Genomic DNA, 15,174 nt, shown 5'->3' on the forward strand with positions numbered 1-15,174 from the left:
ACAGAAATTAATTTCTGAAAAAATGTTCTGAATGATGTTTTTGCTGATATAACTCACCCCATTAAAATTTATGAAGATAATTCAGGAACTTTGGCCATTGCTAATTATGGAAACTTCACTAAAAATTCAAAGCACATAGAAGTTCAATATCATTATGTACACGAAAATGTTCAAAATGGAGTAATTGAAATTGTAAAGATTGATTCAGAATCAAATATTGCAGATATCTTTTCTAAGTCTTTAGGAAAGATTAAATTTATGAAATTCAGAGAAGGTTGGAAATTGAAATAAATTTTGAAATTGAAATTTGAAATAAATTTAAAAATTGAAATAAAACACATAGAAGTTCAATATCATTATGTACACGAAAATGTTCAAAATGGAGTAATTGAAATTGTAAAGATTGATTCAGAATCAAATATTGCAGATATCTTTTCTAAGTCTTTAGGAAAGATTAAATTTATGAAATTCAGAGAAGGTTGGAAATTGAAATAAATTTTGTGTACTGTTTATTTAAGTGATGTTTATTTAAATATTTTGCTTGAGATGATATAGATTTTGGTAATGTCCTTATGTAAACTAAATTGTATTTAACTTTGATTTTAACGTTAACGAAAGAATTTTTTTTTTTTTTTTTTTTTGGAAGTAATTTGTGTTAAGTGTTGAATGTTATTGTTTATATCTATGCTTAATTGTAAATGGTAAAGATGAAAAGGTTGCTTATATCTGTGTTTATTTGTAATTAGTAAATATAAATGTAAGGAGGCGTGTTGGTTTTGGTACATTTATCTTTACTATGTTGGCAATACTAAGCTTCTTCTCGGCGTGCTAGCTGTGGATGTTAGTGTAATGTTGTGCACATGTTGTTAAGTTTCAATAAAAAATGTGAAAAGATACGTTTCTTATTTTTTGACTTGCTTCTTGATATGATATCAGTTTATTTAACAAACCAAGGATATAACAGTGGTTCAAAAATGAGAGATAAGCATTTTTCGAGTAATTATACTCAAATCATTTGTTTTTCTGAATTAAAAAGTTAACCTAAGTTTAACATAATATGTAACTGTGCTTACCTTTTGTTACATAAAATAATAATAACAACAAGCAATTGGCAAAAGAAAATCACAAAAAAGATAAATGCTGCACAAATTACTACGATTGCAACAGTAGGCACAAAATAAGGATTGAGCAATTTATCGAACGCCCTTACAATTATCGTCTGCCCTTACAATACACATCGACATCGCATATTTCCACATCTATTAAGACATAAAAGGACACCACAGATGAACTTCTGCCCCAGTTATAAACTTTCATTCAAATAAAACAGTGCGCTAGGAGGAAGGGGCACTCAGACCTGGCAAGCTCAAAGCTGCCTTAACGCAGTTAAACGTCCCAACCCCTAAAGGAAATCCAATAGTCACTAACCTGTTGATCGAGCCAAAGTACCAAGACTAAGCTGAATCGACAAGAATACTCAGCAACTCACATTCTATGTCCCAGTTCTGGAGGGAAAGTAAAAACATCTGCCATTACAGGGTACCCAACCCCGGACAACAAAACAAAGTCATTTAAACACTATCAGACAGACCGAACCACCAATCCGGCCTGCTAACACTACGTCATGGTATACTGACATCGATTCCAGGCACCCCCAAGAGGAAACCAAGGAAAACTATAAATATGCAGTTTTCAGGCTCCAGGCATCCCCTGAAAACCTCAAACAATCTAAAGGTTCGCTGAACTCGCCGACTCCACCGACGAGAATGTTTTCCTCCGGACAACCATGAATATCTGACTATATAGCTCCACACAAACAACGGAACTGACAAGACGGTACCATATGGTCCCTGCTGAGCCTGAACCAGCCATCGCAGTGATGGCTCTAGTCCTGTAAAGACTGTTTTTATATCCCTGTGGCTGAGACTGTTTAGGTACAGATTATAAACCAGTAGCATGCCAGGTTTTACCTGAGATTTTTGTGTTAGTTGATTTGAGCAATTTTTGTGCTAGTCGACCCCCTGGGGAGACATTTAAATAAGACAGTTCATCAGAAGAAAGGGGAACCCAGACTTGGCATGCATAAGGCAGCTTTTACACGGTTAAATCGCCCCAGCTCCTGGAGGCCATCTGAGGAGGCGCCATCCCCCCAGTCTATGCAGGGGGATTTAAATGTTTCACATAGAACATGGTCATAGTTGGACATCGACCATCGCCTAGTTTTGACCAACGGGAGCCAATCCCCAAGGGCAACCTTCGATATCTGACTATGTAACGCCCTCACAACCAAGAGACATAGAAGGCAGTACCAATACGGTCCCTGCCAAGCGTGAACCTACCACCGAATAAATGATGGTTCTAGTCACTGTGAAGACAGTTTATTTACCCCAGAAGTCGAAGCTGTCTAGATATTGATCTAGCCAGTACGCTGGGATTGTCAGTCCCAGTTGACCCCCAGGAGTGGTCATCCGAACGTAGTTAGCCCAGGTGAATCTGGTTACCAGTGTGACCATGAGGAGGCCTATTTCGGATTAGGTCAGCACCTTTTTGACACAGTGCCGTCCGTGCACCTCACAACCCTGCACCTATTGTCGCCGTGGGCCTGATTCCGCTGTGTCATTTACTGCCTTGACTAGATGGAAATTGCTGTCTAAATTCGAATACAATTAAAGTGAAATCTCTCGATGATGCTTAGGGCTTCATTATCAATTTGATCTTTTCCTTGAACTTCCTGTTTATTGCTTTGACATTTTATGCCATGGTTATCTTCTTACTGGCTATCTTGTTCTTCCCTTTGGTGAACTATTAAATATCTTGTAAATTTAGTTGTTGAACTTCCAAGTATCATTCAAATGATTAAATTAAATCTAGTATTTATCTAAAGTGATTGTCACAACATCCCAAATGAAAATTATCTGGAATGTTGTAAATTCAGTATTTTCAAGAACAGCACTTTTATGCGGTAGCAGGATCAAGAGCAATTTTTGTGCTAGTCTTCTTGACTTGAATGAGAGGTAATAAAAAGTTATGTGAATAAACTTTTCTGTCTTATCATGCGCTTTGAGTGGAGCCAATTAATCAAAATCTTATCCATGTGGAGAATTCTGCTGTACATTTAATATAGACATGAAATTTTGTCTATATCTATAATTGACTCATGAAAATGAGTCAATAAGAAGTACTCTAAATTCGGAAATTCGATTCTATACAAAGCTGTAACAATAGAAGAATCTTTGCCTGAAATGACATGAGTTTTAGCCACTTAGTAAAGTAATCCATGTCAACTTAGATGTGCAAACTGTTTTTTGCAGTTTGAATTTTGAAATTGTATAATACAAATTTGCAAAAAAATTTTGAAAATGATATAATACGAATTTAAAGCATGCTCCCTGTACATATATATATTTATTTCGTTTCACTTTTATGTGAATGTACATACACATGCTCAGACTTTGGTATGCTTGCAGCTCTAAACTTTCATTACCAATTAACATGAGACAGTATTTTTAAATTAAAAATAATATTTTATGGATTATGCATAAGATATAACAGCCCACAGTGCATTTTAAAACAAATGAGATTTCTAATAAATTATCCAGCTATGACCCTGAAGAAATTAAAAATGAGAAATCGATGCTAAAATTTTATATATCACCTGCGTTCTCCCCATATTTGGGCATATTTTAAAAATATACGATGTCACATGGCAGTCAGTAGTATACAAGCACAACAAATTTTGTGTAAATATTGTGAACCTTTCTTTACAGTTGCTCTGTATTTTTAAAGTACCAACTATTTTTTAATTCTTTTAACTTTTTTATTTTATTTATTTATTTGTTTATTTTTTCAGTAACATTACATTTTAGTTTTAATAATATATATTTCATTAATATTTAAGCAAGAAACTAGAAACGCAAAGAAATTTTTAAAATTTACTTCAACTTCTGTGCAATTAGTGATGTTCATAATATGCATTATAACCTTACTTATCAAAAAATTCCTAGCATACTTTACTTTCGCAGTTCATAAGAAGAAATAAAAATTTCCAATAACATGGAATTTAGTAAACAAAACTTTTCTGCGTTTTACGTCTGGATCCATATCAAATACAAAGCAAGCAATACTCGCTTAAGCGGAAAAAATTAAGATGTTCAGTGCCGTAACTCGTGAACTGTTTGTTTGGTGCCAAAATATTACAGTGACATCTAGCTGCTGAAAATGAACATAATCTATGGATACGCAGCAATGGAAACGCTGGTACAGATGCCGTAGGCATGTCTTCAGTTGACACAATGCATTCGTACGCAGTAGTGGAAACGGGCCTTTAGTTTAGCAAATATATTTTATTTTATCATTAAAAACAATTAAAAAAAGATAACTTTTAAGACAAGTAAAGCTTTAAATTATTTGTGATCTCTGTAATAGGCAGTTCATGCCACCATTCTTGAGTTAAAAATTCTGAAACATTTTAATGACCACGCCTCTAACTTAAAATACTTACTGTTTATAGCACTAAACTGCTGCATAATGTTTAATTTAGTAAAATATTCTTTAAGGTTTTGTTTTACAAAAAACTGAATGCATTTTTGCAAAAACGACATTTTTTCACTCTTCGTATATCAAAAACATTGCTGATATGCAACTCCTCTCTTATTTCTAATCGTGCCTACTAAATGATTTAGATCATGTTGGGGTTGTGCAGATGCATTTTGAGTATTATTTACTCGAATTGGATGGTGCATATTTGAGTACACTGTTAAAATATACATAGGATTTCTCTTTTCGTAATTAATTGTATATAATATTATGTACTCTGTTTTGAAAGTCTCAATGTATAATTTTCAATTAATATGTTATATTAATGCTTCTCTTATAAAATATAACTTTTCTCAATATCTGTTAAAAATGTATAAATTTTCATTTCATTTTTTATTACTTTTATTTATTATTATTATTTTTTTCCTTTTTCATTCCTTCGCTTTCTCGCTTTTGGTTTAGCTACATGGTAATGGGAAAATTTTTGGTGCTTATTTTCCTGAATGCATTTATAAAGGTCTAGCCTAAAAAGGCAATTTTCATTGGAAAAGCCTGGTTATATATTAAGTAAAATGGTCACTCTATTTCTGTTAGGCCCAGCAGCAGCCGGTCGGTAAAGTCGCTGAACACTGGTAGTTTGGTTCGAATTTCGAATCCTGCAAACGGACAGACTGCACAGGTGTTTTTGTGGTTTTTCCCGTGTGTAACATGTATACGAGCCAATTTTCCTTTAGAAAGTCTTCCATGAAGGTATCCCTCCCCCTTAGGCAGATAGCCCTCTGGCTTTTCCGTAATTACATAAACGAAACCAAACCTACTTCTGTTAGGTGGCCGCAGGCCACAATGCATGAATTCCCGTGCCGGAGCCCTATCCCAGATTAATAAATATATGATGCCTAACATGTAAATAGCGTTTCAGTGGGAAAAAAAAAGACTAGTTCCAGTGTGGCGAGGAGTAGGGTATCACCCTACTTCCTGACACGGAAAGGAAATTTCATTAGTGGAGGAGCAAAATGACTTAATACAGGAATGAATGTAGCATGATGTTTTGAGCAAAGTAGTAATGAAATGTTAAATTATTAGAAATCTGGAAGCATTGGAAAGAGTGAAATTCATTGTCGGCTTAATGTCCTGTCGGCTAACTGTTGTCTATTAAGTGTCCGCAACCAATGGGCAGTCCTTATATGAGAATGCAAATCAATTCCTTAGTTAGTGATAAAACTTGATCAGTTTGTTTTTTAGAAAAAATAAAACCAGAGAATGGTATTACTACTTGTTCTCGAGAGATATTAAGCTTTCTTAATGGTAGATATTTATCCAGGTACTTTATCTATGATGAGAAGATTGTGATGAATACATATTTAAACAATATTAGCTAAATAAATATGCACCCAGAAATAATTTGTAAACATGTAAGAAAGTTTGCTTCACTATATTTGATTTGTTTATATATAAAATTAATGTTAAATATCATATAATTCATTCTACAACATATGTTGAATCTTTTATTTAGGATTTGTAGATATTGTCATAGTTTGATTTGTAACTTATGCATTCACTTTGATAATTTTTTAATGAAATTTATGATTTTAGTTTCAATATATGTATATATGTTCATGGGAAAAATGAAGTATGTTAATTTAAATAACCCTTAAAATTATTTTCATAGCATTTATGAATAGATGCCTATCTAAGTCGATGGACTGTGCACGTGGAATTGAAAATTTCCTTGCTACTGGAAATTTCATACCTAGATATGAAAGTAGTTTGATGCAGACTAGTGGATTGACAGTTATTGCTGATAAGCTGAATTTTTGGCGCTATTTATCACATTTCCGGTCTGTTCATAGAGGAGCTTTCTTTGCTCAGATGAGAACAACAGAAGTTCGGAAACTTCGTCCGGAATCATGGGGTAAATCTTGATTCATGCTCTTTACTTTCTTTAGAAATCGTGTATATAAAATGTAAAGCTATTTATTACAGTATTGAACAGGGACTGTTTATTTTAGGTTTCTTGTGTCCTGTTCAAACACCTGATGGAGCACCTTGTGGTTTGCTAAACCATTTAACTGCAGAATGTCAAGTAAAAATTTTGTTACATATATTCCTTTGGGGGGGGTTAGAGGTTGTAATCAATAATGGTGGTAAAAATATTGCATTAAATCTTGTGTGAAAAACTTAGAAGTTTTCACACAAAGAAGTAAAAAAAGAAAAAAGTCTAAGCATGTTCTTTTTGTAGTTTTCAGCATGAAATATCTATAGCAGTCTCTTTTCAATTGTCAGGAACATTAAATCCTCTCACAGTAGCGATGCATTTAGCATCTGCATGGCCTATCAAATGTTGCTGTTTCAAAATTTATTTTTAATTCTTACACAACTGAGCAAATAGTTATCTGTAAGAGTATTGCCATTTGATATTCCAAAAGAGCCTTGTCTTTCAAATTGTAGTAACTGTTTAACCGACTGAACAATAAAAAGCAATAAATACATTTTTTAATAATTTATTTTTGAATGTTTCTGACTGTTGTAATTTAAAATATAATTTATTGAGAATATGCCATAAGTTGATAATTCTTAAAAATTGAACAGCTTGGCATGTAAGAATATTGTGTACAAAAAATTTTATGCCATGAATTTAGACCACCCCTTTTTATTATTAAAAAGATAGGTCAAAATTTTGTCAACAGAGGGCACTATAAGAAACAGATGTGGAACTGAGATTAATTTTCAAAGAACCTGTTCATCTATAAAACTTGAAAGATGAGTTATTGTAAGTTGAATTTGTTTGGTAAAACATTGATGCAATTTTTACAGCAGAATGTATGATCAACATAACAACTCATATGGATGTATTGCAGGAACTGAAAGTTTAAATAAGCTAAGTCACAATGACAGAATCCTTTGCAGACTGTCTATATTACCACAGTGGGAGACTGTGGCAGCATAATCAAAGAGCAGTGTTAACAGTACTATGAAAATTGTATAAATTACAAGTTCAAAAAATTCATCAGTTTTTGGATCTTGCTTGATTGATATGTTGCAATCATAGCTTTTCAGTCTCCAATTGCTGCAATCAAATGATATTTATGAGTGGAAAGAATCTGTTACAGGAGCATCAAGTAAAGTTATTGCTGATCTGCAATAGGTTCTGAACACCTTTTGGATGAATAAAATACACTTTTTCTGCATAAAAAGCAGCATTACTTAATTATAATTATCAAATATGGGCAAAGTACAATGCTTACACAAAAAAAACATTGTGTCTTACATTATTATGTGATACAATTTCATTGACAACCATCCATCATCGGCCCATTCTTTGTTTTGAAAAGATATGTGCAAACATGTGACTGGAAAACATGCAACACTGTTGCTTAAAAGTTTACATGAAGAAATAGTATTATGCTTGCTTGAGAAAAACATCATAGGATTTCATGTTTATGTAAGATGGCGCATCCACTTGTATAATAGTTCCTATGGCTTCATTCAGACAGTGGTGTAAATGTCATAACTGGTTTAAGCTGAGCTTCTTTGCTAGGTAACCAGACTTCACTACATCACAAGAACTGGTTTAGGCATAAAGTTTGAATAAGATTTAACCAGTCAGAGCGAACGAGCGAAATCTATTTACGAAATATATTTAGCGGTAGACACATCCACACATGCACAATTTTAGCTTCTCTAATTGGCTACAGCTTAGACCCTGTCTCCCAGGTGTGAACTCCCACATTTTATGCCTTATGACTACACCTCTGTGACATTTATACCACAGCTGAATAGAATTAAGTCTCATAAGAATGTTTTTTCCTTAGTCAATTTGATAGTAAGTAATTTTAATGAACTTTTTTCATGCATACAGTACAAAGTCCAAAATCCAGATATCCAAAATCTAAACCTCTTGACCAGCAGCAAGTTTTTTTTTTTATTATTATTATTATTATTTTACCACCTGCAAAGTCTAGGAATGGTGTACATCATGCTCGAGAAAGTGTAGGTGTGCTCCCAAAGTGATTTTTCTCCCAGCTAATTGAGATTCTTGCATGTTGCTTTCAAACATCTGCTGGCTAGGTGAAATATACTGTGGCCAGTGATAATACATTGACATTCGTCATGACTACACTTTCAGCCCTTGAGTGATTGTAGGGATTTTTCTATTGTATTTTTCTATTGAGCCAAACAATAAGCCCCAAGACGTATTTGTTTAAAGTGGGATTTTGCTCATGCTGTTTTACTTTATTAGCATAGCAACAGAGAAGTAATGGATTCTGAGGAACTTGATTTCAATTATCATAGCACTTGTATTCTTTCTGGTTTTCTTTCTGTTTTTTCTGAATGGGGGTAGACAACATCACAGTGATGGCATGCCACTGAGATTACAATGCTAATGGTTCAAACCAAAATATTTCATGAGTAAATACTTTCTTAAAAACTGAGTGTGAATATTCACATTCAGTTAGTTAACCAAATTTAAAAATCACTATGGTAAAAAGCAGTTGAAAATTTCAAGCAAAAAAGCTTAAGCTGATACTGAAGCATTAAAATAATTTTCAGATGATTTCGTCAAATTCATTAATAACAAAACCTTATCTCCATATTTATAATGCCAAGAAAACTGGTCTTTTCTGACAATATGGCCCTCTAAATATATTGGTGACTTCTGTAGAAAAAGACATGAATGTTTTTAAAGATTCCAAAGCAAGGCTGATGATTTTGTCATATGCAATTCCTGCAATACACCCAAATGTAAACTTTTTATAAGTTGAAAAATACAACCTTAAAGCTGTAAAAAATTCCTTATCATTTATCGTTCAAATAAAAGAGCATGGACGACACAAACATCAATAAGTAATTGGTATTAAAATGATTCCGTATTAGAGAATCAGCATCATTTGAAATGATTTAGTTTACCATATGGTGCAATAATTGTGTGGCTCATACTTTTAAAGTTTGTTTAAAGTTTGTTAAAGTTTGTTTAAATCATTTAAAGTTTGTAAAAGTATCATCTTTATGGTCATTTCATCAAACTGTTATAAAGTGCAGTGTATTACAAAATGAGTGCTGAAATGCAAATATATAGTAGTAATTTTTAAAATTTTGACCAAACTTTCTAAACAGTGACAAGACCATTCAAGAATATTTTAAATATTTTAATATAAAAATCTATTGTGTGGAGCTTTGGAAAATCATGGGAAGATGTGTCTGCAGATATTTTTAAACATGCTTAGTATAATTTATGACCAGCTATCATATGTCATAGTAACAGTAGTGATGGTGATAGCCATCAATATGAAAGTTTTCTTATATCATAACCAAAGGGCAAAATTTTTCAGTTAATGGAATTTAGTGAGGAAATGATGATAAATGAAGTTGAAGTAACAGAAGTTTTCCATTAGATGACAATACCCAATAGTTAATCAACTAACAAATCTGTAGTGTGGTTTGAAATCTAGAAAATATTTCTACTGATTCCGTATTTCCACTGATAGTGAAAACAGTGACAGAGAGGTTGTTGAATATTAAAAGATTTTGACTGACAGTTTAGTAGAATTCTCAGCACAGCATTTATAGGACATAAACAGTGGAACATTTTAACATTAAAAAAAATATGTCTGTCTGTAAAAGTGAAGAGAAAGTATTTTAATGAAAAATGAAGCAGCTTAAACAATTTGCATTAAAAGAAATGTTTAATAAAACAAACAAGTAAATACTGAGCTTTTTTTTTAATGTAAATTTTGTTTTATTAAGGTCATAAATGCTTCATTATTTCATAAATAACTGTTTCAAATTTTTAATTTTATTACTCTACATATCATCTTACTAGATTTAAACTGATGATCTAAAATGTAGAAATTACAAACAGATCTTGGAATTTGTACTGTATTGACAAAAGAAAAAAGACCTGACACCATGTATTATGTATTTTTGGTACAGAATTATTTGTTTTTTAATTTGATCAAATTATTTCTTTTTGAATTGTTTTCTTAGAATTCTATTTTACCATTTATGATACTACATTAAAAAAAGTACATTTTTTTCTAAAACCAAATGGTTCTATACCAGATTTGCAGTATGTGGCATTTAAAACATCTTTTTAATATCGCATCAATGCTGCAAATGTTCATAAATATTGTAACTTAACTTTTTAAAAATTTTAACAGTTAATATTATTAATAATTTTAAAAAAATGTTATTTTACATTTAATAACAGCTTTCTGTGCTAGGCTGGCAGGACAGACACATTTCCCAGACACATGGATTAAAAGTGGGAAAATATGAAACAATTGCACTGAAGCTATTTCAAATGTCAGATTCTTTCTTTATGGTATATCAAATCCTGGCCAAGCTTTGGTTCATATGGCTAGTTTCTGAAAGTGTATTCTTGTAAATTTCTAATCATTTAAAGTAATACTTAGAAATTACTTCTTTCTGTTGAATAAAATGACAGCTAAATGGAAATTCCACGTAATTATAGAATAAAGTGTATATTTTTGTTGATACAACTAATAAATCAATCATCCTGAAGTTTTTCATAAAAGTATAGTTAAGGATTACAAGTATCTCATCCATGAATTATGAATTTGCATTGCAGAATTTCATTAACTTATTTTTCTTCAAATGCAAATATTTAATAGAAATACTGAATAAATTTTTATGTTTGCTGAAAAACCTGAATCTATGCTTTATTTAATTTTTTTCTAACTTGAAAAATAATTCTCTTTAGTCTTGAAAACCAAAGTTGCAAAATATTATTATATGATTGGTAGTTTAAATGAGGTTAATCAATTATGTATCTGTTGAAAAAATATTTTTTCCATAATTTTTTTCCTGTATTTGATAATCTTCATGATCATTGTATAATTTTGGAAAATTACTTTATTTGGAATTATTTATTTCAGGTTGTTAATACCCAAGCTGATATAAAGCCTGTGCTAAAACAGTTTTACAACTGTGGTGTGATACCTTGTGATGATTTTTCCCCTTTGTTATCAACCGGATATTTTGTGTTACTTGACGGTAAAGTTGTGGGTGAAATCATTGATCACAGAGCACATCGTTTTGTTAGGGATATGCGGTATTTGAAATGTCATGGGAAACGGGATGTAAGTAATTCTCCTTTTATTCATCATCAAGACCATATTTATTATGATGTCTAAAGAAAATAGTATTTTTAATCTAAATGAATAAAATAACATTATTACAGCAGTGTTGTTTAATACAAATTATTTTTAATCAGTCAACATAAATGAGTATGTATGAAGTACTCATTACATATGAGTATGTATAAAGTACAGCTCAGATTAAATTAATTTGCTGTAACTGCAGGTAATATACTTTAAGACATACTGCAGTTAAAGAAAGTAATTACAAAAACCAAAAATAACTGGCAATAACTTGCAATGGGATATTTAGATTGTTTTATTTTTACATGGTAAGTTTAATTGATAATTTACTCATGCTAAGATATTATTGACATTACATAAATAAAGTATGAAAAATATGATTAAGTATAAATTAGCACTAATTTTTTCTCTTCAAAATCTTATTCTATTGCAATAGTCAAATGTTTTAATTTTGGCCATCTATGAAGCTCCTAGTATGAAGTTTGCAGGAAAGGCATGTTTCATATCCGTAAAGTAGACAAAATGGGGATCTCCAGGTGGAATTCTTTTCTCCTCTTAATGGCTAGTAATATGTTTGGCAGCAATCTCAGTTATTCGAATTTTTGCCACTGCCTCTCCCTTTTTATTTGTAGACGCAAATGATACAATATACCTGTGTTGTAAGGCGCGGTGGTTTTCATGAATGGGCTGCTCTGTGATGAAAGCAAGAGCAGCATAAGGCAAGTTGGAAGGGTAGTTTCCTTGTTTTGAATGTTTAAAAAACTGGCGATCGTGCTTCGAAAGACAATATGGTCGACATTTAATAGGTTTGTCAGATTGTAATTTTATTCTGAATTCTATGTATTATCATAGTCTAATATTATCATCATCAGAATGAAAAATGTGAAAAATTTTCCAGTTAAAGCATCCGGATTGATTTACTGCATCGTAGATTGTCCTACAAATTTAGGTATGAGTTTCATCTGAGATGGATGTATACTTGACATTGCTTTTAGCTGAACAACATGATCTAATGTCAGTAATGAGAGTTCGCACAGTTGTGATTAATGTTTGAATACATTTGCACAGGCGGGGTAGAAATACATAATTATCCTTTGCAATCGTAAGTGCATCTAGTTTTGACTTGCTGCTGCCAGTTCAACCTCAAAATAAGTGGAAATGGAAGTTGGATGTAAATTTGAACTTTGAGCATTATATGTTTTATGTTACCCAAACTCTGAAATTTTATTAGATTGTGATTTTAATAGGGCTTTTTTACAAATATTGTTGAAAAATAAATAAAATTTAATAGTAATCCATAATGCCATGTAAATCCATAATGACTAAGGCTATCTAACTACCTAATTTAATTATTTATAACTAACCGCTTTCTCTTAAAAATTATCTCTGCATATTAAAGCAAGTTATTGAATTTCATTAATCCTTACTGTGGACAAAAGACAAAAGTGTAAAAATTCATGGAAAACTTATTCTTTGCATCTAGTGAGACTTAAAATAATACAAAATAACTTTCACTTTAGTGGCTTATTGGAACCTGAGTTACAACTCCTGAAACTCTACACGAAGCTACGTCACTAACTGCATCAGACAGACAGACCACAACTAACTTTCAAACCTTGCAAATCGTACATACATCATGTTTTCAGGTTTGTTCCGATCAGCAGGTCTCTCTCTAAGGAAGCAACAGCAATCTTCTGTTACGAATCATGCTGATTATGATTTTACTTCTCATTTCAACCTATGCTGCTTGGCATAAAATCTACCTGCTATTTAATAAACTTCTAGACTTAGCAAGTATGTGACAAAATGAGACATTTAAAAAAAATCAACATAAAGTTAACTGTTAATGAAACATAATAAAATGTCACTTATCTTCTTTGAAATATTTCCAACTATTATGAGTGTAAAATATTTAATGCTACTTGATAAATTTTGTAAAGTTTATTTTATTCTTAAACTTATTAATAATTATGTTAATTAATTCATGTTTAATTGCAAATGTGAAGTTCAGGTACAGATAATAATTTTAATTGAATTTATTCAGTTTGCATTTGCTCATAGGTCCTTAATTTTTTCTTTAATGGTCCTTAAAAGTACTTAATTTTTGTGTGCAGAAATGTATAGGAACCTTGTTAATTAATGCTTATTTGATTCTTGGGTATTATTTGCTAACAGGAATTTTAGTGATAATCTGAAAATTAGAATCATTCATTACTTAGTTCACAGTCTGAGTAATTACCATTTCAATGCTTTCTCTACTTAAATAGTGCAAACTTCTGGGGGAAAAAATTATTTCACTTTTTTGATAATTTTTTCTGCTACTTCCAGTTTGTGTAAAAATCTTATTAGCATTAGCTTTTTACCTTGACATTAAATAAACTGAATCACATTTGCATGAGCCATATTTTTTTGTCCTGAAGGACTATTATTTTCGTTTTGGCATTTTGCGTCTGATTCATTTTTCAAATTGTTGCCACCAAATATTATTGCCTTGTATTATATTCAAAGAAATTAAATAATGGAGAATCTGCATAAATGTGTGTATGTTTCTCGCATTATAATAAAACAACGGTACCTAGAGCCATCCAATTTTGAATAACATACTGTTACGAATTTGGTATTTAAAAAGCTAATGTTAGTTCAATTAGAAATTAAATGGTTTTATTTCTCGCGCAGTGCAGCGCGTGACGAATATTAAAAGAAAGCTAAGCCGGAAAATTGAAAATACAAGAGCGCGTGCATTAAATAAATAAATATCTCTTTTTGATTTCGAGAAAGTACTGGAAAATTCTAGCGCGTGATTTTAAAATCTTATAAAAGGAGGAAAACATCTCAGTTTGTAGTAGTTGCTTAGTTTGTTGTTGTTTAGAAAACTACTGTTGTTGATTGTAGCGAATTCGCGGATTAGCGTTCTTTAGCTGTTTTGAATTACGTTCTATTGGACATTTGAGTAGTTAAAAGAAAACTACTGTGAGATATTGTAATACTGCATGATAATTTGAGAAAATTTAAGCATTTTTGTTGTGATAATAATAAATTTTTGTTCATTTTTCATCGGACTTGTGCATTCATTTCATAACGAACCCGTACGCACGCAACAATTTTTGGTGTCAGGAGTGGGGTTTGAATGCCAATAACAAGAGCGATGGAAGAACAATTGAGACAGCTCATTAGTGCTTTTGCTGCATTCCAAGAAAAGATGGAAGCTGGCCAAGCATCATTTAAGGAAGAAATGAAATTGGGCCAGGAATCCGTTAAGAAAGAAATGAAATTGGGCCAGGAATCCGTTAAGGACGAAATGAAAGCCGTTCAAGCTGGTCAAGAAGAAATGAAAAGAGAAATTACTTGCATAATAGAAAATAAATTTGAAGCTATGGAAGGCAGAATTGACGCAGTTGAAAATAAAGTTGGACATATTGAAGAAAGAGTTTCTTCGGTGAAAGAAGAAATAGAAGAAAGAGTTTCTTCTGTAAAAGAACAAATTGATGAGAGAGTTTCTGCAGTTGCCAAAGAAATG

The 15,174-nt window shown here is 31.8% G+C and overlaps 1 protein-coding gene across 3 annotated transcripts in view; it reads left to right on the top strand.

Moving 5' to 3' along the window:
- Polr1B (RNA polymerase I subunit Rpl135) overlaps nt 1–15,174 on the top strand; it is a 168,501-nt gene that overhangs the window by 94,335 nt on the left and 58,992 nt on the right. For all 3 annotated transcript variants that reach the window (XM_085818338.1, XM_085818339.1, XM_085818340.1), the window contains exons 14-16: nt 6,206–6,448; nt 6,546–6,619; nt 11,433–11,636. In XM_085818338.1, coding sequence (XP_085674464.1) covers nt 6,206–6,448; nt 6,546–6,619; nt 11,433–11,636 — 521 coding nt within the window. The remainder of the gene's footprint in view (nt 1–6,205; nt 6,449–6,545; nt 6,620–11,432; nt 11,637–15,174) is intronic.

The sequence above is a fragment of the Stegodyphus dumicola genome, chromosome 6 (genome assembly GCF_044657685.1).
Source record: "Stegodyphus dumicola isolate Sdum_Otavi_A_Nest chromosome 6, ASM4465768v1".
NCBI lineage: Eukaryota > Metazoa > Arthropoda > Arachnida > Araneae > Eresidae > Stegodyphus > Stegodyphus dumicola.